Genomic DNA, 26,703 nt, shown 5'->3' on the forward strand with positions numbered 1-26,703 from the left:
TAGCGTGGCGAGGGCGGACCGTGTGACGTAGAGCCGAGGCTCTGGCTGTTTATTGTTCCTTCCTCAACACCGACAGAGAAAAACAGGCTAACAAGCTGTCAGCTAGCTTTTCACACTGCTCACTGTGGGTTTAACGAAGGTGTAACGGTCGAGACAGCTGACTGCAGAAACCAGGGGCCATGGCGTACGCGTACCTCTTCAAATACATCATCATCGGAGACACGGGTAAGCTGCTCCAAGTGCCAGCTAGACAGCCAGTTAGCATTCAGCTAGCTCTTAGCTAGCGGTGTATTTCCGCAGTGTTGGATAGTCCAATGACGTGGTAAAAGCAGAGACGCAAGGGGTGGGATGACAGCTCCGATTCTAAAACGTTAACATATTTGGATAACATATTCAACACCTTGACACTATCATACAATTATACACGCATACCCTAGCACAACATTTGCCATACTACTTTGGTGTAGCAGGTGTTGACACAGTTGGGCCTATTGTCCGTTTGCGTCGAGGGTTGGGGTGTTAGCCACAGATTGCTAGCCCAGCTAACTGCCTAGCTAACATTAGCTTTTTTCACAAAATATTTAGCAAATAGCCGTCAGAACACCATATTAACAGCTCATTTGAGGCTTTTGATGTGGAATTTATATGTTTTAATATGCTTTTATTTCTGTTATGATTGCATCATCAAATGACACAATTTACATGAGTTTAGCCTCTTGTCATAGAAGGCCAAAACGTCAAGCTAAAGCCTCTAATATTGCCTAAAATGGCGTAGAGCACTTATTATTTCTGACTAAATGTAAACGTTAGCGCTATGCTGAGTTAGCTTGCAGTATGGCAGCAGGTGCATATGTATTACCGCTTTATTATAAAGATGTAGCACACAGTTTTAAAACACACAGTTTAACAGTAGTCATCTCAGTTTGGGTGAGAAATGTATTGGGATTATTCTATAGAGAAAGCCAAACCAAAGACTTGGTTCAAGTAAACAACAAGTTTACTAAACAAGTGTTATGGAATATACGTTGTTTTCTTCTTCTTGCAAACACTGTATATAAGTTGAAACCAAGATTGTTATTATAGTTTAGTCTAATGGAACATATTTTCGAGAGATTCATAACGTGTGTTTGTGTTAATTAATTTTAGATAATCAATTTCGTGGGATGCAAGTTAACTACAGTGTTGTTGCGAAACATCTCCTGCCTGCTGTTGTTATCTCTAGAAGGGAAGAGATGCTGCCAAGCTCCCAGCTAGATAACATGTGTGTCTTCATCAGAAATACCCTGCAGTCTATCTAAAGCAGGGTTTGTTTTTCTCATTTGATTTAGGCTTTACAAGGGTTTTAAAGGATCCTCAACGAAATAAGAGGGTACAGATGATCATAGCAATGCCTGGTTAATCCTAAACATTGTTGAATATGAAGACCTCCAGTTTGTATGTTTTTGTCATTCAGAGCCACTTTATGTAAAGTATCTGATATGTGTATATATTTAGACATTTTAACACCTGTTGTCTTCTGTGATTAGTAAGACAAAAAAAGGAAAGACTTTTTTGTGGACCATCAACGATTGGCTTTCACAAACATGTTGATAATAAAACACTACTGAAACAGTACAGTGGAGCTCGAGTTTGATGTCCTGGGAAGAGGATGAAGCCTAAAGTTCAGGTCCTTCAAAACAGATATATTCTTGACATATAATTCAATATTCTTGCTGTGTGATATCATAATGTGGGTAAGGAGTATTGGGGAAATTGTCAGAAACCTTGCATGCTTCAAAACATGTTTTGTTTTTTTACCCAAAACCAATTAGCTCACTCATTGGTCCCAAAGTATATCTGATTTATAAGGTTACATTGGGGGATTATACCATAAACAGATATAATTTAAACCTGACAAAGTGTATTTTCTCATTTGATGAAGGTTTTTTGGGCAAAATTAACATACTAGTTTCAAGTAAATATATAGAAAACAAATACATTTTTCAAGCTGTACAAACTGAGTTTAAAGATTTATATGCTTGTGATTGCCTTAGATGTAACTATATATCTCAGATAAACGTTTGCCATATCATCCCCCACATTGGACAAAGAGACACGTCGATATATACACTCACTGAGATATAGTTCAAGCTTAGATATTACAAATGAGCTCATTTTGATGATGAATGTGTTTACGGATAGAGATCTGTCTAATTGTTTACTCGGGGTAATTTAAGCGTGTGAAAGCAGTCAGTCAGGTTCTGTTAAACTAATTATTTCATTTATTGAGGGTAAAGTGAGTTGATTATCCCATAAACACCTTTACACAAGCCTTTCAGGCAACAGGATAGATAAGCTATTGAAGTTTTCTTTTTATGACTTTTTTTTATTGATTATTTTTATTTTGTCTGTTTTTATACTATTTATTTTGCTCTAATTTTGCTCATGTACATTATAATATGATCTGTCTGGTCTTTATCTCGCCCTGCAGATGAATGGAGATGTACCTGTTGTGTTATCTGTGTTATTCATTATCTGAAGCTAGTCCTGGTCCACTGTAGTTTGACCTGTCAGTTAGGTGTGTCGGTTTTACCCTAGTAACTGCCATGTTGAGTCCTGATACACCAAAACAAATAACAGTATGTCCTAAATGTACAAGACCAGCAGCTGCTTCCATTAAAGCTTCTGGTCCCCCCATGCTGTTCATGCTGTATGGCAAAATATTCTTTATCACACACATTCTTTTTTCACAGATTTCTGAATCTAAAGGCCTTGGTTCTACCCTCAATCGCCCTCCAGGTCACAACTTACTGTCAGCATTTTTGAATAGTCAGAGGAAAATGTCATAATTTGACTCATCCAGTTGTGTTAGATGTGATAAGCAATATCCCTGCACGAGTGAATAGGGTAGACCAGCCTTTCTTTTGAAAGGAAACCAGTCAATAGTTCAGCTGGGATTTGTCAATGGAGCCACAAGTTTGCAAGGTTTCGTTGAGACGTCCTGGAAGTCTAATGCTTTGAGACGGTCGCAATGCAATCGCAACGCCATTTTGTGTATGGCTGTTGAACTTTGTTGCATCATTGCCACTCTTTCTGTCGTTCGTGTCTGATTTGAGAAAAATAATACATTTAAATTCCCCCAATAATACTTGTGAAGATGTAGACTTAAGCAAGACTTTTGTACCAGATGAATTAATTAGCTGTAGCCCAGAGTTATAATTAAGTAATTATTGATAGGACTATCCAGAGGTCTGTAGACGAATCCAGTTCAACATACCCCAGATAAGGAAGTATATGATACATTATGATATTATATAATTGATGATGTGATATGAATGATAATGGGACACGTTGGCGTCTGCACTCACAGTGTCGCGGACTGTACGCAATACTCTGAGTTACTTTGCTCCGGTTACTTGTGTTGTGGCAGATATTTAAGTAAGCTTGCTTGCTGCAAATGTAATAATAGTCAGATTGCTCTGAAGATGGGAGGTGATATTCTATTAATGTTCACGTTCACACAGTCGGTGATTTTTGCCGGCCGTCTTTCCTGCATACGGCAGTTTAAACTGTATTTCCTTTATCCTGTAATATGACTTGATATCGTTAAACTCCGCACACAGAGCTCTGATTGGTCAGCAGGCGGTGCTTTCACGGAGTTGATCTCTTATCTGGAACATAACCTGCCCCGGAGCAGGTTAGGTGTTCAGCATAAGTTACCATGGAGATCTACACCGGTAAGAAGAGAACGAGCGTCATAGGACCGGAAACCCAGAGCTAACCCTGAAGTTACCTCGCTAACCGCAAATCCTGCTTCGTAGTATAGGCCACTGGTCAATAGTAAATATGTGAAATTTATTTGAGGTAGAATTGTCTTTCTTTTAGCCAGTGGACTCCAGCCAGCCTGTCCACAGATCTGGTTGGAACTTGGCAGAGAGACAGACTTACTCTGAAAGCAAAGTCCCTCTGTTGAAGTTTAAACCTCCAGAAATAGACTGTTCTATGGAAAACTGTCAATTGGTCTGCACATTTCCAGATATTTTAAAGAGGGTTGGCAATATTTTCAAAGTTGAGGTGCATTGTGGGTTATTGTGACAAACACAAGTGTATTCATTACTTTATGGGAACTACAGTTAAAGGTGGGGTAGGTAAGTTTGAGAAACCAGCTCGAGATACACTTTTTGTTATATTCCATGGAATGCTCTTAACATCCCGATAGCAATGAATATCTTAAGTGCTTTGACAAAAAATCCATAAAAAAATGTCATCTGTGGAAGCCGTAGTACTGTAAAAAGCACGACCAATCATTTTAGCCGGCCCGGCTAAAATAACTGGATGGCCTACCTGCCTGTCAGCCTTCCATCTGTGCACAAACTTATCTTGTGCCCTCATTGGTCACGTGCGCGTTCGTGTGTGTTGGAGGAGGGGCTCTATAAGGAAGTGGCAGATTTTTTCCGGTTGTGTATTTTCAAATTCCAGCGCACTCGAGCTGGTTTCTCCAAAATTACCTACCCCACCTTTTAATTAGGGACTTTTTAGTAAACAAGTAAAGGTTGATTGCAAGTGCTTCGTTCATGCCCTGACCCCTACAGACAGTACTACTATACTAATGAACAGTTACACATTGATCTCTGGCTCCTACATAGTGTTACACTGAACACTCACATTTTAGAACCTCTGTTAAGGTTAACATCAATGTATGTCATCTTAGACACTTTGTTTGACTGAAGTGTCTATTTAGACATGCTCAAATAGTCCAAACTTTTGACATGATAGTGTATTGTAAGGCATCACTTATGTTCAATCATTATAGCATTAAGGTCTAGCTATGTGTTCTAATCAGTTCTCTTGTAGTATATGTGTTTAGCTGAGCGTGCTTCACTAGTAATAATCAACAGGAATCTAATCTGGGGCTCAGTATCTGTCATATGACCTTCCTTAATCAGATCAACCATGCTGGCTGCCTCTTAGACAAAATGGTATTCTGACTAGTCAGACCCACAGGATGTAACATGTGTTAAACAGATTTTACAAAAATGTGGCACAGTATTGACGTATTTTTGAAGGCTGACCTGGAAGTACAGTCTTCATGGGATTTTTTTCCATTGGATTATGGAATATTGCAGAGAAGGAGTTCTGTGGCAAACACATGTTTATGATATTATGTTTGTTCAGCTGGAAAATCTGTGCTATAGTGATAGATCTGGCTATGCGAGACTATATCTGACTTCTCTGATAACTAATTGTTTGAGGGTCCAGAGTGTCTTACTGTGCATTTAAACAGGGCAGGTGGCTTCAGATCTGGAGGGGGCAAGAGATGCAACATAGGTTGTTGCCAACTTTTCAGAACAGGTAGCCCTGTGGTTAAAGGTGGGGTAGGTAAGTTTGAGAAACCGGCTCGAGATACACTTTTTGTTATATTCCATGGAATGCTCTTAACATCCCGATAGCAATGAATATCTTAAGTGCTTTGACAAAAAATCTATTAAGAAATGTCATCTGTGGAAGCCGTAGTACTGTAAAAAGCACGACCAATCATTTTAGCCGGCTCGGCTAAAATAATTGGATGACCTACCTGCCTGTCAGCCTTCCATCTGTGCACAAACTTATCTCGTGCCCTCATTGGTCATGTGCGCGTTCGTGTGTGTTGGAGGAGGGGCTCTGTAAGGAAGTGGCAGATTTTTTCCGGCTGTGTATTTTCAAATTCTAGCGCACTCGAGCTGGTTTCTTCAAAATTACCTACCCCACCTTTAAGACTGGAAGTTAAAGTACTTCAAGTCTCCAGTCCCAACTGTCGGCCACAGTGACTGGTCCAGTCTATTGGATAGAGATCAATTGCCATGTCTGAGGCAGCAAGTATATGAGGACAGTTCATCTGGGCAGACTTCCTGTTAGATTCCTCAGCAGGGATTGCAGTGTGATATGCTGACCTTGCTTAACTTCGGGTAACTTCTGTGAGTGAGCAGAGCAGTATCTCATTAGTGTCATGACACTCTGAATACAATCACCTGGAACACTGCCAAAATTATCCTTATTTTATTAATAGGAGAGGCAAGATTGTCATCATTGACTGTGTAGCCAGAAAACCTCACCTGTATAGTACAGAACGGGGAATAGTCTTTTCTTTTTCTGTCAAAAAGTGCTTCTACTGATATCACCACTGTGTTTTAAGACAAGAGTAGACACACCCCATATAGAAGCTCTTCAAACATAGCATATGGAAATTCCCTCAGTCTATAGGATCTTATCTGCAAACAGAAATGACAACAGCAATGATAAATAGATGTCTGATGGACTAGCCTGCTTTTTACCCGGTTGGAATGAAGGACTTTCCATCTTCCCACACCTGACAAATCCAGGTTCCAGTATTATTATATCATCACATTTACCAGGTATCCTATAAAGATCGCAGCTTGTTTGATTAGTCTCTTGTTGCCATGTCCTCTTTATGTATGCGCTGTTTGTCCACAATATCTTTCTAAGTTGTTGTTGTTTTTATCAAACCAAACCTTTTAAAAGGATAATGTGCTATTGCTATATATCATGGCTGATAATGAATACTTTGTCAAAGCTTTCTCATAGTTAGCATTAACATTTTTAACATACAGTAGAGTTGGAGGAAAGGAGAATGATGACCTCTTATTTCATGGCTCCAGTTCTATTGAATCAGACTGATGATTGCTTAGCCAGGGTCTACAAATGACTCCACCTTTCATTCATGCTGTCAATCATACAGTGAACCTGTTCTCCAGCGACACCCTTAGTCACCAATTGTACATTTTATTTGCTCGGCTTTTTCCACATTTGAAATGACCTCTGCATGATTACAGGTTCTGCTATGTTGACGTGTTATCGCCTCAACCAGAAGCTGCATGAATAATCCCTGCACTGTAACATATTGCTCAGTTCTCCACTAATCCTGACTGATCTCCCATGTCAAGTTAACTAGGTCCTGCAGATCTATAGGTTTGATGACAACTATTGAGTCATCCGGATTCAATAGTAAGACGGCTAATGCAATGCTAACTGAATGCTAACAAAACGCTGTCATATCATGTATAATTCATGTCCCAGTATATGTACGTATACTGTGATATTTCTTGTTTTAAGCCATATTCCCAGTTTAGTGGTTTGTGTTCCTGGAGTTCAACACATTCAGCGTCTCTTGCTGATGCTCGCTACGTCTCCCTCGTCTCTCTGTTTGAAAAGAATAGAATAGAATCCCATAGTTCTTTTTAGTTTTGCTCATTGGTCATAGGAGTGTCTGTTTACAGAGCCTACTGACCATGTTTAAAACGTTTAAAGTGAAAGAGTTGCGTCTATCTTGCTGTACAGGTTTAGTTAACAGGTTGCAGTCGTATCCTCCAGAGATGGACGAGTTGCCGTTGGTGACGTCACATTCCCTATATCCAGATTTAGGAAATTTTCTATGCTAAAACAATGTGTTGATTGTAATGTAACTAATTTAGCCACTTTGAAAAATGTAGCAAACAGAGGCTACATTTGTTAAAGTGTCTTCTGTGATAGTCATGAATGAGAGTGAGCAGGTGTGTGTTGACTGCATATACACGTTTAATAACAAGATTGTGACACCTCCTATATAACTCCCATCCTCATCCCGCCGTCCTTTCCTACATCTTTTATCTTCATCATCACTCAATGATCTCGCATAGCAACGCTGCTGCCTGGCAATGGTAACCCTTGGAAACCACGAAAGAGGAAGACCACGTCCCTCTGTGTCAGCTTCTCTCCCTGGCCTTCTCATTAGCATCCTTCTCCTCTCTTCTCCCTCCCCCTCCTCCCAACCATCTCTTGTTGATGTAATGTGCCTCTTAACCTCAAACCTCTGACGCTCATCCTAGCATAAACCCACATCTGCAACAAGCATTCAACTGCAATGTTCTTTATTTTACACTCTTTCTTAGAAAATACCCTGTTTTTAGGTTGAGTTGAAGATGAGTCACTTAACTTTATACAAACAAAAAAGACATCTTGTCTCACTTTACATTATTATTATTATTACATTATTTCTTAAGCAATCTCAGTACTGTGCATTAACCTCAGTGATAAGTACAGGGCAGTCAGAACCATTGGGTGATAAAGACATTTGCACTGTGTGGGATGCTCAAATCATGGTTCGCAGATTCATTTATTTCCAGTTAAATTCCTCTTTTTGGTGACTGTAAATGGTTGATTCCTTGCTTCTACAGCAACTGATTTATTAAAGCTTGTCTTGTTACAACACGAGTCACATGTCCACATGTTTGTAATACTCGTTGCTTGCTATAATCATAGCCGCTGCAGGAAAAAGATAACAGCCAAAACTAATAATAGCTATCGTACTCGACAAAAGCAAGTGACAGTCTTGTAGGTAAAAAAAAAAAGGGCTCATGTCTTCACTTCTTGTTTTGTCCAACCAACAGTTTCAATCAAAAGATATCAAATACACAGAGTAACAGATTATAGCCTCTGATTAGAGCAGGGATGGGCAAATGGCGGACCGGGGGCCGCATGAGGCCTCCACCTCCTCTTTTTGCGGCCCTCAGATCAATTTAGAAAACAACGTAATTCATTTAAAAAAATGTTACTTGTAGTACTGATACTACGTGATTTCGTTCGGCAGCCAAATACCACGAAAGAATCTGTGACACAATACACACTGGCTGTTGTTATGCCTGCTGTGCCTTCAAAGTTGTATTTATCATCTGAATTTGGCGAAACGAGTTTAATATTCTGAAAGCCAAGACTTTGTTTATTTGAAATCAGATGAAAACAAACTGTAACGGTCCCTGCCGTGTAACCTATGATTACTATACGCCTTGCATTCATAATATCAGCGGGAGGGAGGGGGAGCTGCGCTGCGGAAGAGCAGAGTGCGAGTGAGAGGTGCCTGTCATCTTCCCTTTACAAGCTTCAAACATGTATTTATCGTGTGATTTTGGAAATAAGTGTCATATTCTGAAAGCCAAGACTTTGTTTATTTAAAATCAAACAAAACACCCGAACCCCGAAAAACTAGTTTTTTACACAAATGCACTTTTATTTTGAAATTAGCTGTTGCGACTTCCGAGTGGCCAGAGCGGGTCACATATGAGCACAGCCCTCTGTGGATGTCAGCATGAGCAAGAGAAAATTGGGAGAAAGAATATCTTTTCACTGAATTCAAGGGTAAACCACAATGTTGAGTATGTTTGCAGACCGTTGCTGTAATGAAAGTAAGCAACTTGAGCCGTCTGAAGTGTTTCTGCTGAGTCCGTGTCCGTGTGTCATCAGTCTCTGCCATCAGAACAAGCGTAACACGACTGTCCGAGGCAAACACTCAGACACTCACCTCTTATGGCGCATTTCCACTACACGGCCTCGCTCGGTATGGCTAGGCCTCGTTAGGACTTACTCACTTCATGGCGCATTACCATTACAGTTTAGGAACTGGGGTAGTATCTATAGTAACGCAGTGTAGGCGGAGCCGTGACGTCATCTTCAATGAGAACCCCAGAAAAACAACACCGCCGTTAGCTGTTAGCACTCAGAGCTCACAGCCCCTCATATATGTTCAGAAACTAGACAAAAGTTAAACAAGTACAAACCACAGACTGCCTGTGTCATGGCGAATACAGTCGCTGCTTTATTTATGTCTGTATAGGCCGTTGTTGTTAGTGTGGACGGTCGGAGCATATACTGCGTTAGCTTAGCCAATCTCCATTTAGAAAACACGCATTTTAAAAGGTTTTTCGCCTGCCGTCTGTCTGCAGACTTGTCAAAGCATTAATTCATGGTTTTTACTAACCGGTATCAGTATGTTGTTACTTCGGCATCATTTTGAAACGTGTATTACAATTAAATCACGGTCAAATATGTTCATCTTGTTGTAGTTGTAGCCCCCTTGCCAGCGATTCTCTCTAGTTTAGCATACTCAGCCCGACTCAGCCTGGTTGTTCCTGGCCCTAGAACCACGATTTTATGGGGCCAGAAAAACTGTGAATTGGGACCCGCTAGCCGGTACTAGGCCAAGTGGAAACGCAACCAAAGACGAGCCGCTGACGTCACAGCTCTCTTAAACGGGGCTCCGCGCTGTAGTGTAAACGTGCCATTGGAGACCTGGGCCCGTTCTCATGTCTTCAAATGTCCCTCCTCGACTCCCCTCCTCGACTCCTATCCTCGAGACTTAGTCCCGCCCACAGGAGATGCGAGCGGAGGAGCCAAGGAGGGGAACCGAGGAGAGAGGAGGGGAAGCAGCAGGCGGTTAGAGAAATGAGAACTCCTCTCCTCTGAGCGGTCATTTTAAAGAGACGTCCATTAATGATGACAGGAGGCACAGCAGCCCTCTGTCTGATGGACAGATGTGTTCATGACGACTTATATATTTACTTTTAATTCATTCACAGTGCGGTATAATGAGACAATAACAGGCTACAGATGCAGACATACACACAGACACACAGACACACACACACACACATATATATATATATATTTATATAAATATATACAATTTCAGAATCAAACAGAGCACTCTCATAATAACGTAACACTATCAGAGACATATATCCCCCCCCCCCTCTCCCCTCTCTGGTCGCTACAATGAGGGAAATAAATGACGGGCCAAAAGTTTTATTTACAAGTATTACAAGTAAGCAGAGGACACCAAACCAACTGAGACCTGTCTGTCCGCTGCATCTACGCACACACTGTACCACACACACCTACACCACACACGCACCTACAGCTCCTAAAGCATATAATCAGGATACAGCCGTTGTGTATTTTATTATGTGAAGCACTAAATGGTTTTAGAAAAATATCGACTTTGTTTGTAGATATCTACTAAACTAAAGCAAATAAAGAGAGTAGGCCTGTTATACTGAGTGATATGATATGTATTATACACACTGCTCTGCTTTCTGCACGGACCTCACAGCTGTTCTCACTGTAAACATCGCGTCGCGATGAAAGCAGTTAATAAAATAATATCCAGGGGATGCATGCAGAGCTGTCATTGGCTGAGATAAGTCCGGCCGTGCGTCTCGACTCTTTGAAACATCACTGTTGCCGGAAATGCATCCACGAAGGAGCCGTGGAGGACCGTGGAGGACCCATCAGTGTATCCTCGGTTATAGCTCCTCCAGAGAGCCTCCTCGACGCTCGATGCTCGGTCCTCGATGTGCATTTCGAGAAATGAGATGTCCTTCAACATGGCGCGCTAAAATTCATTTCCGGGTCACTACCGGAGGACCGAGGAGTCGAGGAGGGACATTTGATGACATGAGAAAGGGCCCTGGGCCTCAGCCCCTCAGCCCCTCTCTCTGCAACTGGTTGCTGGACTTCCTCACAGAGAGACCACAAGCTGTACGGGTCAACAATAACACCTCAGACACCCTCATACTGAGCACGGGGGCCCCCCAAGGATGTGTGCTCAGCCCCCTTCTCTTCACTCTGCTGACCCACGACTGCAAACCCATCTTCAGCACCAACCACATCGTGAAGTTTGCAGACGACACTACTGTGGTGGGTCTCATCAGCAACAACGATGAGACTAACTACAGGAAGGAAGTGAACCAGCTGGCTCCGTGGTGCCAAAGCAACAACCTCTTCCTCAACCTGGAGAAAACAAAGGAGATAGTTGTTGACTTCAGGAGAACCCACCGTCGACCCCCTCTCCCCCTGACCATCGACGGCGCTGCTGTGACGCAGGTGACCAGCACCAAATTCCTTGGGGTGACCATCACTGATGACCTCACCTGGAAAAACAACACCACCGCACTAGCGAGGAAAGCCCAGCAGCGCCTGTACTTCATCCGGAAGCTCAAGCGAGCCGGAGCATCACCCCCCATCATGCTGTCCTTCTACCGAGGCGCCACCGAGAGCATCCTCAGCAGCTGTATCACGCTGTGGTTCGGAAGCTGCACCGCCGCCGACCGCAAGAGCCTGCAGCGCGTAGTGAACTCTGCCCAGAGGATCATCGGTGCCTCACTCCCCTCACTACAGGACATATACAACACCCGCCTCACCCGCAAAGCACTCAGCATTGTGGGTGACTCCACCCACCCCTCCAACAGCCTCTTCAGCCTCCTGCCTTCAGGAAGAAGGTTCCTCAGCCTCAGCTTGCGCACCTCCAGGCTGGGCAACAGCTTCCTCCACCAGGCAGTCAGGATGCTGAACTCTCTCCCCTCCCTCCCTCCCTCCCTCCCTCTGACATCTCTCCCCTGAACTCTCTACCCTGCCTCAGACCTTTCTCCCCTGCCCCAAATAGTCCTGGACTCTAACCACACACACACACACACACACACACACACACACACACACACACACACACACACACACACACACACAACCCCCCTCATCCAGCACCAGTCACTTTTCTGCCCATCTCCGCTGCTACTGCACTGAAACTGTACTTTGAACACTTAAATTATATTATTAACATTTTAAACTGTATACCCCGGTTATCTAGGCCCTTTGTTTTGTTTAATGTATATATGTCACACTGTAGGACTGCGGGAAACGATATTTCGAGATTTCTGGATGTACAACATGTAGAATTCTTGACAATAAAGCTTACTTTGACTTTGAACACAGAAGTGGCGCTACGGCTATTGGGCCAACTCTCCACCTATCAGGGGAATGTGGGGTTGGGCCACGGCCGGCCATTGCCGCTCGAAAGCGCTGGAGACGCTGTAGTACATATGCCAGGCCTGTAAGTGGCGCTGTAGTCTGCCACAAAAGCAGCGAAGAAGACTTGGTTACCATGGTTACCCTTCTGTTTATTCTCCGCTGTGGCTTTTTTTTTCTCCTTCCCCGAGGCAAGCGTTTGCTCCTGCTGCTTTAATTCAATGCAATCCCTCCCCGTCGAGGCAAGCACTGTAATTCTCTCCGGTTAGTCCACCAGCAGATGACAAACACCCACCTCTCCACCTCTTCCAAGGAACGAGGGGACCGTGCGGCAGAGTTTCAGTTTCTTTCGCCGGTCAAGATGTCCGTTAAAGTTTAAATCTTCCGGACAAAATTAGAAAAGTGCCGGTCAAAGGTCTTCTTTGTTATTTATTGAGCTTTAAAACAAATGAACAACGACTCTATATAGGCTATAATAAAACACGGAGGACGGAGATCTCTTTTTCTCCCCCTCTTCTGACAGCCCAGCAGCTGATCAGAGCACGTCTCCCCTCTCTTGCAGGGGGGCGTGGTCAGCAGAATCAGACCCGTAGACAGCAAACAGCACATAGAGCGAAATGAGGCATGGCAAAAATGCATGATCTGTTTGGTATTTCGAAAACAGAAACGTATAAATATACCTTATCCCCTACAATATATCATTTAAATATAGCATGATAGGTTTCCTTTAAGTCGCGCTGTTCATAATGAACAGTTTGGGCCCAATGGCAGCAGTGTGATATCGTCCTCCACTGTGTCTTTTTGCTTTATTTTCCTCTCAAGAGAGTACCAGAATGCGTTGTTAACATTTCAAACAAATCTTAATGAGGAGGATCCCCCCCAGACCCCCTACAGGGGTTCGTTATACAGACATCTTTTTCACAACATGTCAGTTTGCAGGTATGCCGCCACATGTAATGGTTCCTACCACAATAGTCTGTAGCCTGACTGTAAATCCTGTGTCTACAGGTGTTGCTAACAAATAGGGAAACTATTATTCAGAAAGATCAAACAAGTAGCCCTCCATGGAGTTCCTTATCCTTCAGGTAGCTTTGTCTCAAAGGTTGGTGACCCCTGATGTACTGTGTTACAGTAAAAGTGTCATAGCAGGTCAAAAGGCAAGCAATAATCAAAAAGAATGGTAGACATTAATAATCAAATAAAGATAAATAAGTACACAACCATGGCTAGAGAATGAGTAGCAGCAGTTTAAAATAACTATTAAAGTATCGAGACCTTATACAGAATACATTTAAATAATAATAAAACAGTATGGACAGTTTTTTGAAAGTATGTTTAAAAGCATTGCTATTTGCCTTTATTAACAAATGATGCACTACACCATGTGTTTTTTTTGTTTGCTTTAGACTAATTTATTTAAAAAAGCCAGTCATTGAAAAGTAAATAAATGAAATGCAGCTTGACTGCGCTGTTAGTCCGTCCTTGTGTTTGTGGATGTGAGGCAGTCTGCTACATTTACAACTGCAGTCATATGTAGAGCAGTTGTTAATGGTGACCAGAGTAGCTTCACACACACAGCCTGCCAGCTGGTGCGTTGGCTCAGGTTAACTGAGCTCACTGAAGCTAGCTGGAGAAACGCTGTGTAAGCTTGTCGGCTGGTTTGAAGACGCTGATGCTCCAATGTGTTTAGTTTGAGTGAATTCTATGTATAAAACGTTCATTATCATTGTATATCTGTAGCTTCCTGCAGTGTTGTCAACTGGAAACAGCCGGATCCTCTGCACTGTGTGGGAGTTCAGTCATTGATTTTATAATGATGTGTGGTATTTTGCTCTCAGCACATGAGACACCTTTGGAAATGAATGTGAAGGGTGTTGTTCATGCTTATATGTGTGACTCTATAATCAGTGTTCCCTCTAATGTGCTGTGTGTTTGTTTTGCAGGTGTGGGGAAGTCATGTCTATTACTACAGTTCACAGACAAGAGGTTTCAGCCCGTTCACGATCTCACTATCGGTAAGTCCTCTACACATTCAGCTCTGCAGCAACACCAGCACTAGAAATACATTCATTAATGCATCATTTCATTTAGCCATTACTAATCCTGTGCTACTAGGGCTGCACCATATATCGTTTCAGCATCAACAATAGGACTCCACAATTGATTCATATGTTATCAAAATCGCAATATGGTCATGTGCAATGTTCAAATCACAGGATGTGCAATATTTCTTCCACGCTTGATATTTGAAAATAGTATTTATAATGAAATATTGTGGAGCTGCAGAGAATTCCAGTCCTACAAAAAGTATTGTAGAGACCTAAAGGAACATATTTGTTCAATACAGATCCTATGAAAAACAGTGTGTATGCTGTATTTGACACTTTTCAACCGGAAGAGAACGCGTCTGCTCTGGGATTGTACTGGGCAGGTCAAAGACGGTCTAGGTTTCTCTAGGTTAAACCCAGACCAACTCTAGGTCCAATAATCACTGTATTCTTCCATATTGCAATCAGTAAAGCTGGTGCTATCTGGGCTGGGTTAAACATGTGAAGGTGGCTTGTTTATGTTTTAGCCTTAAGGTACTCGTTTCATGAACCTTTATCTCGAAAGAGATAATGTTGTTTTATCCAGGCAAAACCTTATATTGGTCCTAACATTCAGACGGATCAAATTCAAGTTGGAAGACTGCTACTGGAAAATAGAAATAACCCTACATTGTATTAAACCTAAAGAGACAAATCTCATGTTAACATAGTTACAGTCAGTCAATATTAATAATCATTTGTTTGCCAATCATAAGAAACGTGGCTAACGGTACTTAGCATCCCTTCTTTACTGATAAGTGATGCTTAGTGTGGTTGTACCTGTTGCCTGAAAGCCCATTCTGTTCTCTTCTTCTTCCCCTGCTGCCTTTATCTGTTTTTGTATTCAAGGCAATCATTTAGCTAGGGGATAATGTCTAAGAAAACAGAACATTATTAACTTAAGTTTCATTACAAGCTTGCTTTAAATTGCTGTATAGTATTTCTAATATTCCTACAGATAATGAAAGACATGCTGTTGGTCACTTGGTACACACCACTATCTTTGTCTGCCTACTCTTTGTCTGTGTGATCTGTGCAGTGAAAGAAGTAGCTGTAAAACATTGTAGAGCCACCTCTTCAGGAAGACTCCACCCTCTTATACATACAGTATGAGTGGGGGGGGGGGTCGTCCTGATGGGGCAATATAGAAGCAGTCAAACAGATGGAAGAGCCAATATTAAAGCACAGCCAACAAGTAACAATAGGCGCGTTCACACCGGAGTATTTTTCCCCGTACTTTTCCCGTTTAGTTCCGTTACTACCCCTTATGTCGCGTTCACACCAAAAAGAGTACTGAGTGCCGGGAACTTTTACCCCCATTTTTAGTGCCTGCTGAGAGATGGTACTCTCCTGGGGAAAGAAAGTGCCCCAGTTCTGATTGGCTGGGCGAATTGCAAACCACGCCCTGTAAAACTCTGAAATGTTTTGTAGAGCCTCCATTTCATCCTCGCATTAGCATTATTAGCATTAGCATTCGCCCAGCGCACAAACGCAGAGACACTAACTTATGGCAACACAAAATAAAACATGGGAGATGAGGAGGTGTCAGCGTTCTGGCGATTTACTCGGAAGGCTTCAAGCTGCTGGGAGTCCCAGCAGCTTCTACTGAAGCCAGTCCCCAACTCCGGGGACTTCCGGCCGGGGACTTCCGGCCGGGGACTTCGGGTGGCAGTATCTATACATCCATGGGCAGTATACGCCGTGAAGTGGTTTGCGGCCTGCCAGTAAACCCAAAGCAGAAGAAGACGAAGTGACGTCAGCGGCTCATTTGCGTAATCTTCCCTCAGGGAACTTATTCCGGTGTGAACGCGATCGGCTCTTAGTTCCATAGGGGAACTAAGTGCTGGGAACTAAGTACGGCAAAGTACTTGGTGTGAACGAGGCTAATGTGACTGTTGAGTCGGCACCTAATCTACCATATCCACATTCTTGTGTCCAGGTGTGGAGTTCGGAGCGAGGATGATCACTATAGATGGCAAACAGATCAAACTGCAGATCTGGGATACGGTAATATATCTAGCTTTTTTTTTTTTTCATTTATTGTGACGGTGACTCTAAAAACACCTGAAAACATCTTGAATGAATGACCTAAAAGCAAGGTTATAAATATATGGATGTCTCTGAAATGCAGACGTTAAACTTGAATTGACCGCTATTTCTGGAATGACACATTTCCTAAATAATAATATATGTTGGTGTAAATATGAATCTGAAAAAAAGTCTTCAGAAAGAACATTTTGGTTTGAATACTGTATCTTATACATAGTTCATGTATTATTACATGGTTTGATAAATAATGTATCTGAAAAAGAATGACAGAGATAAACAAATCAAAAAGATATGCGTTGAGTTGTTTTTAATGACAAGAAGGCTCATAAATGTTGTTCTCATTGTGGAAACATCTTTCATGTTGTCTCCCTGACTTATCAAAGACATTCCAATGAGAGACAAACCCCTCAAAAGGAATGAGAACTAAAGGAGACCCAGTTGAAGAGAGAACATTAAGAAATGATTTCATCTAGAAGCAACTATGTATACAGTGCAGACAAGTGGTAGTTCAGACCAAATTCAAGTGGTTACCAACTTTGATCAAAACCTTTGCTCCAGACTATCAAATAAAGGATGTGATGTTCCACACACAGTGGTGGAATGTAACTAAGTACATTTACGTAAGTACCTTCATTACTGTAATAAAGTTCCATTTTGAGGTATTTTTACTTAACTTGAGTATCTTCACGTTAAGCTACTTTATGCTTTTACTCCACTACAGCAATTATTTTACTTTTTACTCAACTACATGTATTGTACAACTTTAGTAACAAGTTACTTTGCAGATTTAGATTGTTAATACAACATATAAATCAGACCTACTTGTTTAGTATATGTTAAAGGTGGGGTAGGTAAGTTTGAGAAACCGGCTCGAGATACACTTTTTGTTATATTCCATGGAATGCTCTTAACATCCCGATAGCAATGAATATCTTAAGTGCTTTGACAAAAAATCCATAAAAAAATGTCATCTGTGGAAGCCGTAATACTGTAAAAAGCACGACCAATCATTTTAGCCGGCCCGGCTAAAATAACTGGATGGCCTACCTGCCTGTCAGCCTTCCATCTGTGCACAAACTTATCTCGTGCCCTCATTGGTCATGTGCGCGTTCGTGTGTGTTGGAGGAGGGGCTCTGTGAGGAAGTGGCAGATTTTTTCCGGCTGTGTATTTTCAAATTCTAGCGATCTCGAGCCGGTTTCTCAAACTTACCTACCCCACCTTTAAGTTACCCAACATTATATACAAATAATAAAAAATAAAAACAAGTGCAATATTGACATTAATGGAGCAATAATTATTGCTCCATAATTATAATAAATAATGTAATATATATGATTTTGAAATTGGCCATACTGCAGAATGAGTACTTTCACTTTTGTATTTGAAATATATTTTGAGGCTTATACTTTTTGATGCTTTTACTTAAGTACAATTTTAAATGCAGCACTTTTACTTGTAAGTGAGTATTCTCACACTGTAGTATTGCTACTTTTACTTCAGTTTAAGTTCTAAGTAATTCTTCCATCACTGTCCAAACATTGCGTCACTTCCACTATGGTTTCCTGCCCATGCAGTTAGGCGTTTGACCAGCAGGGGGAGATAGAGCTCCATGGAAAGACAGGCACCTCCCCGAGCTTGAGGGTCTGAACTAGGCATGATGTCAGCCTGTCCTATCGGGTAGCTATTTGCCTCGCCTGGTTTAAAAGGTGTCATATAGTCCCAGATGAGAGGGTCAAAAACAAACCAGAAGGGCCCACTGATACCGACTGGTACAGAACTCCCACCACCACCAAATGTCTAGAGAAACCAGTGTGTAGGCTGCACATGCCATATGAATAAAGTGTTTGTGCATGTATGTGTGTTCCTCCGCACATGACCAGATGGCAGACAGATGCATCGTTCCCTCTCTTTCACCCTTATTTATCATTTATTCACTAATAGCATTACTGACTGACTGACCGCTCCCTGACTGACTGCTGGCCGTTAGCTATCCTGACTGCTCCTCCAGCTAACTAGCCGTCTAGATAACCTGCTCACTGACTGAAACACTAGTTCTCTGACTCTTCACTGCCCGGGAGCTGGTGTTGCTGGGTGACAAACTGCTCCTTTGAGTTGCTCCATGATTCACTGCCTGCTTGTGTTTCTGACTGACTGGCTGTCTAGTTTTTCACATGAGGTCAGAGCCGCAGCTGCTAGGATAGTGCTGTTTTGTTTTCTACTCCTGCCCGGGCGAAACACAGACAACATTGTTAGCGTATATGGGATAGGGACAGAGCCTGAATAGACATGAGAGGGGGGGGGGTGTAAGAGTGATACACAGTGAGAATAGTGGTGGAAATAGTGGAGGCCCAGGGGTTTATGGGGAAAGAATGAAAAGATGAGTGATGCAAGGAACAGACAGTGGAGTCGAGACAATGAGGGGTAATAATGGAAGGGGGAGTGTCAAACGAGGTGGGCACTGTTGATATGAAATTGTTGTTCATAAATGGGAGGTTATACACACTGGAGAAAGAAAGGGATGTTGACAGATAGATGGAGACAGAAAAAAGAATGTTATTGTATCCAATGACAGGCTCGGCTCTGTCCAGTCCTCTGCCGGCTGACTGAAAACCTGGAGCCGGAACCTGCTAGCGAATCTGGGCTGGTGCAGAGCATTAGTGGCCCTAGACCACATAGAAACAAGACTTGTAGATAAGCAGGACTGGTTTTACTGTGACCTGTAGGATTGAAAGATGAGGTCAGTCAGACCCCAGCGGGATCAGGGCTGTTAGAAAACCAAAGGATCAGCACTTGTCTGTGGCCGTTTCAATTATTCACATTTCAATTTCTGTTTATTAATATATGTATGTGTTTCTCCAGGCTGGTCAGGAGTCGTTCCGCTCCATCACCAGGTCTTACTACAGAGGAGCAGCAGGAGCTCTGCTAGTCTATGACATCACAAGGTAACACAACCAATCACACAGACCCAAACACAATCTTTAGCAAAGCTGTGGTCAGAAACACTTCGAAGTTGGTTGCATTTCCTCATCGTGTTAGCAAGTTGTGCATATATTTTGAAAGGACTGCAGATTAGCATGAGTTTATAATTAATCAAAAACAGATTAAAATACTGATTTACAGGAGGTCACAGGAAAGGTTGTAATATCACCAAAGTCCTAAGGGTTCATCCTCTTGGAACCCTGAATGTCTGAAACATGGGAAAGCTCTCCGATCCGCCTAAGAAACATTAAGTGACCAAGAGTAAATTGGGTATTAGCTGCATCTCTTCTCAAGCGTGAGCAGCACGTCAGTCTTCCCATCAATTCCACACTATGGTGCAGAGCAAAATATATTGACGACTGGCAAGATTGACATGAAATCTGTTATTGATCTTTATGGTCCCCAGAGGTTGATTCCCAATGATTTGTCATGACCCCGTGACCTTTTGTGCAGCTCTACCATGTGGTCAAAATCCCCCCCCCACCAGCTTTCTCTACCTGGGTTTTTCCATTCCCACTTTTGGTCAAGTCACACAATGTATCCGAGAAGCAGAAGTTGATCTGCATTTCCTTTACAAGATATAGTGTTTCATTTTGTATTAGTTTATTCCACTCATGGCAATTGTAATAAAACAAAACATGTACACTTAAGCTTTTTTTTTTGTAGCACATGATGGAAAGGACCAGGGAGAAGAAAGTATTATTTTACCTGCCTCTTTCTCAAAAATCAATGGTCTGTCAATCACAACTGCCTAAAACCAATATACTTACAGTATAGCCAAATTGTGATGATGGGCCGTCTCCGGAGTTGGGCCAAATTGCGTCCAACCTGCCTCCAATGGAGTTACAGTGGCATCTTACCGAGTGCGGCCTAACTGAGACCTCTGCTAATACTGAAAGGATGAAAAGTAGAAGAGAGAGATGGTGGATTGAGACACACTTTTAGCTCTTTTGGAATGGAGATGCAAATCCCTGCTGTGCTGAGCTCGAGCACAGTGCCAAGCTGAGCCGGCACATGTGTATGAAAGGGGGTTAAAGTCTAAAAGAAATCAGCCTTCATGCTCCCCAGATGTGGAAACCTTGGGTTTCCTACCACTGACCTAGTTAGTTGAGTTGCTGGTATGGAGTTCATCTGAATATAGTTGGTTACAGTGGACATTATAACCTGTAAGGGCCACTAGAGGGACTTAAGACATTATGGTTCACCTTAAGGACAGTAAACTAGAGCAAATACCAGTGTTCTTTTCAGATAGTCCTAGGGTGTGCATCAGGAACAGGAACAGCTGGGATGAAGTCTTCTTGTAAGATTGAATGGTTGGAAACGCTGCAAGAGTAAGGGACAAGGACTGTATACTCCATACAAGGACATGAAGATCTGATACCGTAACAGCTGTGTTATCAATGTGAAAGTAGATTAAAGCCAGATTCTGTTCCTGTTTAACAGAAGGGACACCTTCAACCACCTGACGACCTGGTTAGAGGACGCTCGCCAACATTCCAACTCCAACATGGTCATCATGCTCATTGGCAACAAGAGGTAAGATCCTGAACATATAACACTGTACTGCAACCAGGCAGGCTTATGAGTATTGTGTTTTTTTATTTTTGAGGGCGGCTGTGGCCCAGTGGGTAAGTGCGCTGATCCTCTGAACAGGGGGGCACAGATTCAATCCCACCTGGACCCCCACTGCAGTCAGCATGTCGTTGTGTCCTTGGGCAAGACACCTCACCCCAAATTGCTCCTGTGGGTATTGTCCACAGTATGGAATGTATTACATGTCTAATATATGTAAACTAATGTAATGCTTTGAGCTATTGGAAAAGCACTCAAATACATATCAGAATACCTTTTTTTGCCCACAGAGGAAAAATGCAAAATGGAAGATGGAGAAAAACAAAATAAAAATAAAACACTATAAGATAAAAACAAAATGTAAATACAAGATTTAAATGTAAGTACAATAAATTATACTAAAGTATGTTAATTAAAGAAATATATAGAAAACTACTCAGCGGTGAGTAGGAGCTGCTGTAACAGCGTTAACATTCATTATTATTATTATTATCCAAATGGTTTGTTAACATTGTGCCTGGCCGTGTCCTTACTGTTGTATCTGATCCAGCTTCCTCTAAAACCTCTAAATCGACCCAAAATGCAGTCAACAAACAGCTGCTAGATAGAACTGCACCTTGAAACTAATTATGATGATCAGAATCAGAAACGGGTTTATTGCCAGGTAGGTTCACACCTACGAGGAATTACATACATAAAAAAAATATATATATATATGATGATGAATTAATTCTGTTAACTCCATACGAGGAGGTTCACCTCTACAACAAAGCTCAACTCAGGCTCAGGTACTCAATGTTACATAACTGTTATGTCAAAATGATGAGTTTACAAATGTCCTTTTGTTGATTACGAACAACCTGAAACTCTTTTTGACAACTGTCTACTAAACCTGCGATACGGAGTCATACACTTATCAGTTTTTAAGGTTTAACAGAGGAGGTAGAATTGTAGAATGTAGGTATTGGCACTGATGTTACACAGAGCTGTTAGCTACCCAGTAGCCCAGTGCATAGCTCAATGACAACGTATTATTTTCAGTCAGAACAACAAAGCCTGACTCATCTTTACCTGCTCTTATCAGCAACGAGTCATCATGAACAGAAGTTCAAATTATGGTTCATTTCATTAGAGAAAAGTGGTCATTGATATCACACAATGAAAGTGATCCTAGCTTCCTTCACAGTAAAGGAAATGCATCACTGTTCATGAGGTGTACTAATATACTACTTTTCTATCTTCTACCTTTGGATGACCATGGAAAATACATAGTATTCATGTTTTTGTGTTTGTGTTTAGTGACCTGGAGTCGAGGAGAGAGGTGAAGAAAGAGGAAGGTGAAGCATTTGCAAGAGAACATGGCCTCATATTCATGGAGACTTCAGCCAAGACTGCCTCTAATGTAGAGGAGGTAATCATTCTCTCACACACACACACACACACACACACACACACACACACACACACACACACACACACACCGATATACCGTGCACACATATACCTTGGTTCAGGATATATTTTGAAATGGACGGGTTGTTCGGTGTTAAATGGACATATAGAATGGCAAGTGAAATATAATTGAAAGCTTACCTGAACCTGCCTGAGTTCCAAACTCCTATAATCTCCACCTGTCTTACAATGCACTACTCCTTGCAGGTCATCCAATGCTAACAGCTTTGTCCTCACACATAAATCACTCCTTGAAAGAAGGGTCACAGCAGAATTTCACACATATTATCTGCTATTTCACAGATATTAGTGCTGCTAAAAGTTAGTCCTCTATTTGTTAGGAACACAATGCAAGCAGACACAACCCTAACTGATGATCAGTTATTCTCTGTATTCACAAGATCTCTACACGATCATCAAGCTCTTATTAGGCAACAATGATGTTTCGTCAATGAGTACATTGTTGGTTGTGATTAGAAGTAGTGAAAGGAAGAGGAGTATTATCAGAATGATTTATATTTTTCTATCATAGTTTACTAAACGATACAAACAGATTTTAATGACCTTAATTGTTACCTTTTACTTACTTCAGTTTTGTAATGTAATGCTTTGTATGAATGAGGGAATGGAATACACTCATGGAGCACACTTCTCCTTGTGTGATACCTGTAGAATCATGTGTCACTGTCATGGGTGTATAAAGAGAACTGGATACAGCGTTGGAGGCAGGGCCCTGTTTATTCCTATGAAGGTTGCTCAATAGCACATAAAGCCCAAACGCCCTGACTCTGTACAAAAATACCCGGATCATCTGGGGATCTCGATCCATAGAGCATACGCATTCGCCTTTTCCCAATCCGTAGCGTCACAGCCTGTCTCTGCTCAGTCAAATGCAGAGGGAAAATAACTCTTTAAATGGGCATTCACATTGAAGTGTTTTGGCAAAATAATTGATTGCTATGTTCTACATGACATCCACATTACCTCGTTATTAAACCTATATTACTCCGGTATTAAACCCATATTACTCAGTAATTAAACCCGTATTACTCAGTAATTAAACCCGTATTACTCAGTAATTAAACCCGTATTACTCAGTAATTAAACCCGTATTACTCGGTAATTAAACCCATATAACTCCATATTTACACTTATTTTACACATGGACACAGCCTGTTAGATGACTGTATCCTCCAGTATACAGAACCCATTCAAGGGTCAAATTAGGATGGTTAAACTTCAAGTGTTCGTAATGGCTAGTTGATCTAGCTAAAACATTCTAAATAAAAAAAGTGGCCAGCTCACTTCCTGGGGGCTTGTTCACTGTGCTGGAGCCAGCTTCATATTAGCATCATGAAGCTCAACTAGCTCCGCCCCTCGCAGAGCCACACCCCGGGTGTTGTTGTGTGTAATGGATGCACGCCTTTATCCTCGGGGACCCCCCGTTCTCACTTATCCAATCACATAAATAATCCCATCCTACACCGCACGCATGCCAGCCCGTGTGTGTGGGTGTTGGTGTGTGTGTGTGTGGGTGTGTGTGTGTGTGTGTGTGTGTGTGTGTGTGTGGTGTGTGTGTGTGTTGTGTGTGTGTGTGTGTGTTGTGTGTGTGTGTGTGTGTTGTGTGTGTGTGTGTGTGTGTGTGTGTGTGTGTGTGTGTGTGTGTGTGTGTGTGTGGGGTGTGTGTGTGTGTGGTGTGTGTGTGTGTGTGTGTGTGTGTGTGTGTGTGTGTGTGTGTGTGTGTGTGTGTGGTGTGTGTGTGTGTGTGTGTGTGTGTGTGTGTGGTGTGTGCTGTGTGTGTGTGGATTATTTTCTACCCTTGCTTGCCTGGCCTATATCATGTAAACACACACACACACACCCAAACTGTTGAGTAGAGCTCTCTGGGGTTAAGATGAGGGGGAGGTGTGTGTGGTTGGTATGATTAATTTGTCTCATTAGTGTCCTCTGAATCCTCCTGATACCGCTCCTCTCCTCCCATCCCTTCATCTCTCCTCGCTCCATCCCTCCTCATCCCTCGACGTCCATCATTTGCTCTTTACCTCCCTCCAATCCTCTCTCACCTCCCCCCTCCCACTCTCCATCCATGTCCTCCTCCTCCCCCCTCCTCCAACGTGTCTTCCTCCCCTCATCTCCATCATCTCCCGTTCCTTTCTCCGGCAGTATATCAACCAGTTATAGTTCATACATATTCATAACTTCCACCCCGCCTCCTCCTCAGCGACACCCAGCAGCCAATGGGTGTACTGGGTTTGTCGTCAGGGTCTGTGGGTGGACACAGGGTTGATGGGATGGCCCTTTAGAGAGAGATTCCTGTTAGTATCTTCTTATCTCCCGATCCTTTCTTCTTTCCTCACATCTTCAGACTCTTCTTCAGCCCTCTTCCCATTTCCTCATATCTTTTTGATCTCTTTTGTTTTTAGCTCATCAGCCTTCATCTTTTGAACTTTTGCTATCCTTACTATTTTGATGTTCTTAAGTCTGGTTGTGTCACCTAAAGGTCTGGTCATTCAGGTCTGAAACGTATCTCAAAGAGAAAAAGCACCTGTTTATGTATTTAATCAATGAAATCCTCTTTTAGTCATCACAATATATTGAAAATATAAGTCAATCTAGTCTGATTTATTTCCACTTATTTTCAGCACCGGTGTTGCCTCTGTTAACTTTAATGAGAAAGTAACTCCAAGTGGTCCTGACTGATCATTGTATGCTGCTCTAGTTTTGATATGACACTCGACAATAAATCCACAATACTTAGTCGACTCTTTTACAGTGAAAAAAAGAGATTTAGATTTGTAGTCCCTTCCTTTTGTTGCATCAGCCATATTGCATGGTATAGTCATTGAGTCATTTATTTAGTTGACTTACACACTTAATCCTAGTTTGTGTTATTAGACTGATTTGTGCTGTGAAGGAACACAGTGATGAGCTGAAGGAAGGAGTGAGCAGGACAGAGTGCACCAGAGAGCACCCTTGGTCTATTTTCAGACTGGGTGTCAGATGGAAGTTCAGATATATTTTCAGTTCTTTAATGACTCTGCTTAAGAAACACACTTCTTCTTGGCCTGACAAAGTTGGAAGTGGGGTTTCAGGGTTCCTCCATCAGAGTCTCCTAGCTTCTCTCCAGGGTGGTCTCTTGAGACTAACAGACTGTCCCCAGAGACAGTCATAGGATAGTCACTCAGGGAGCTTCATTCCACTTTATTCTAACATGTTTGAACCTCGCAGTGATGTCAGTGGTGTGTGTGGAAAGGAAACAGATTGCATGTAGTCTTTGTGTGTTCTGCTCAGATCAAATGGTGACTCTAAAGAGTTTCTACATCTCCTAACAAGGTCCTGTGAAGCTTTGAAAGGCCCCACACATGTTCACTGAGGGCTTTTATTTCTCCAAATAATCTACATCTTCATCTCTTTAAGTGCAGACAATAGTGCATTTTCAAAGCATCTTTCTTTCCAGAAGCTTGTTGATCTTGAGTACTGAATAGTTATATACCATACTAGGTTTGACATTAATAAGAGACCCCATTGTCACAGTTACACTTTGCACTGGGGCCAGGCTAGCAGTAAGCTAAGCTAGCTACATCCTGTCAGTCTACAGCCCTTTACTAGATGCTTAAACATCAGATTCATACCGTTCTTCTCATTGCACTCACTATAGAATATTGAGCAAATCAATTCAAACTATTTGCGAAAAGAGGATGATAGTTAACTGTGATCTATATACACATTTCAGATGAAAAAGAATGCAAATAAAAGGGTTTTTAAGAGAATCTTTAGCAACCCAAGCCTATATGTGTTAATCCTAGTAAAAACATTTGTATAAGTTTAATGATTTAAAATCCACATATTAACTCGAACTAACTTGTCTTCTCTCTCTGTCTTGCTCACATCCTGTCTCTGTATCAGGCTTTCATCAACACAGCCAAGGAGATCTATGAGAAGATCCAGGAGGGAGTGTTTGATATCAACAATGAG

General features: G+C 42.0%; 1 protein-coding gene across 1 annotated transcript; it reads left to right on the top strand.

Annotated features, from left to right (window-relative positions):
- rab2a (RAB2A, member RAS oncogene family) lies at positions 1 to 26,703 on the top strand (the record flags this gene model as incomplete). Its single annotated transcript, XM_034119624.1, is given in 7 exon segments — positions 1 to 225; positions 14,532 to 14,603; positions 16,615 to 16,682; positions 19,585 to 19,667; positions 21,148 to 21,240; positions 22,576 to 22,687; positions 26,635 to 26,703. Coding segments are annotated over 7 exon segments (543 nt in total), but the record flags the coding sequence as incomplete, so codon positions are not given.

This window comes from Trematomus bernacchii, unplaced genomic scaffold (assembly GCF_902827165.1).
Source record: "Trematomus bernacchii unplaced genomic scaffold, fTreBer1.1, whole genome shotgun sequence".
Lineage (NCBI taxonomy): Eukaryota > Metazoa > Chordata > Actinopteri > Perciformes > Nototheniidae > Trematomus > Trematomus bernacchii.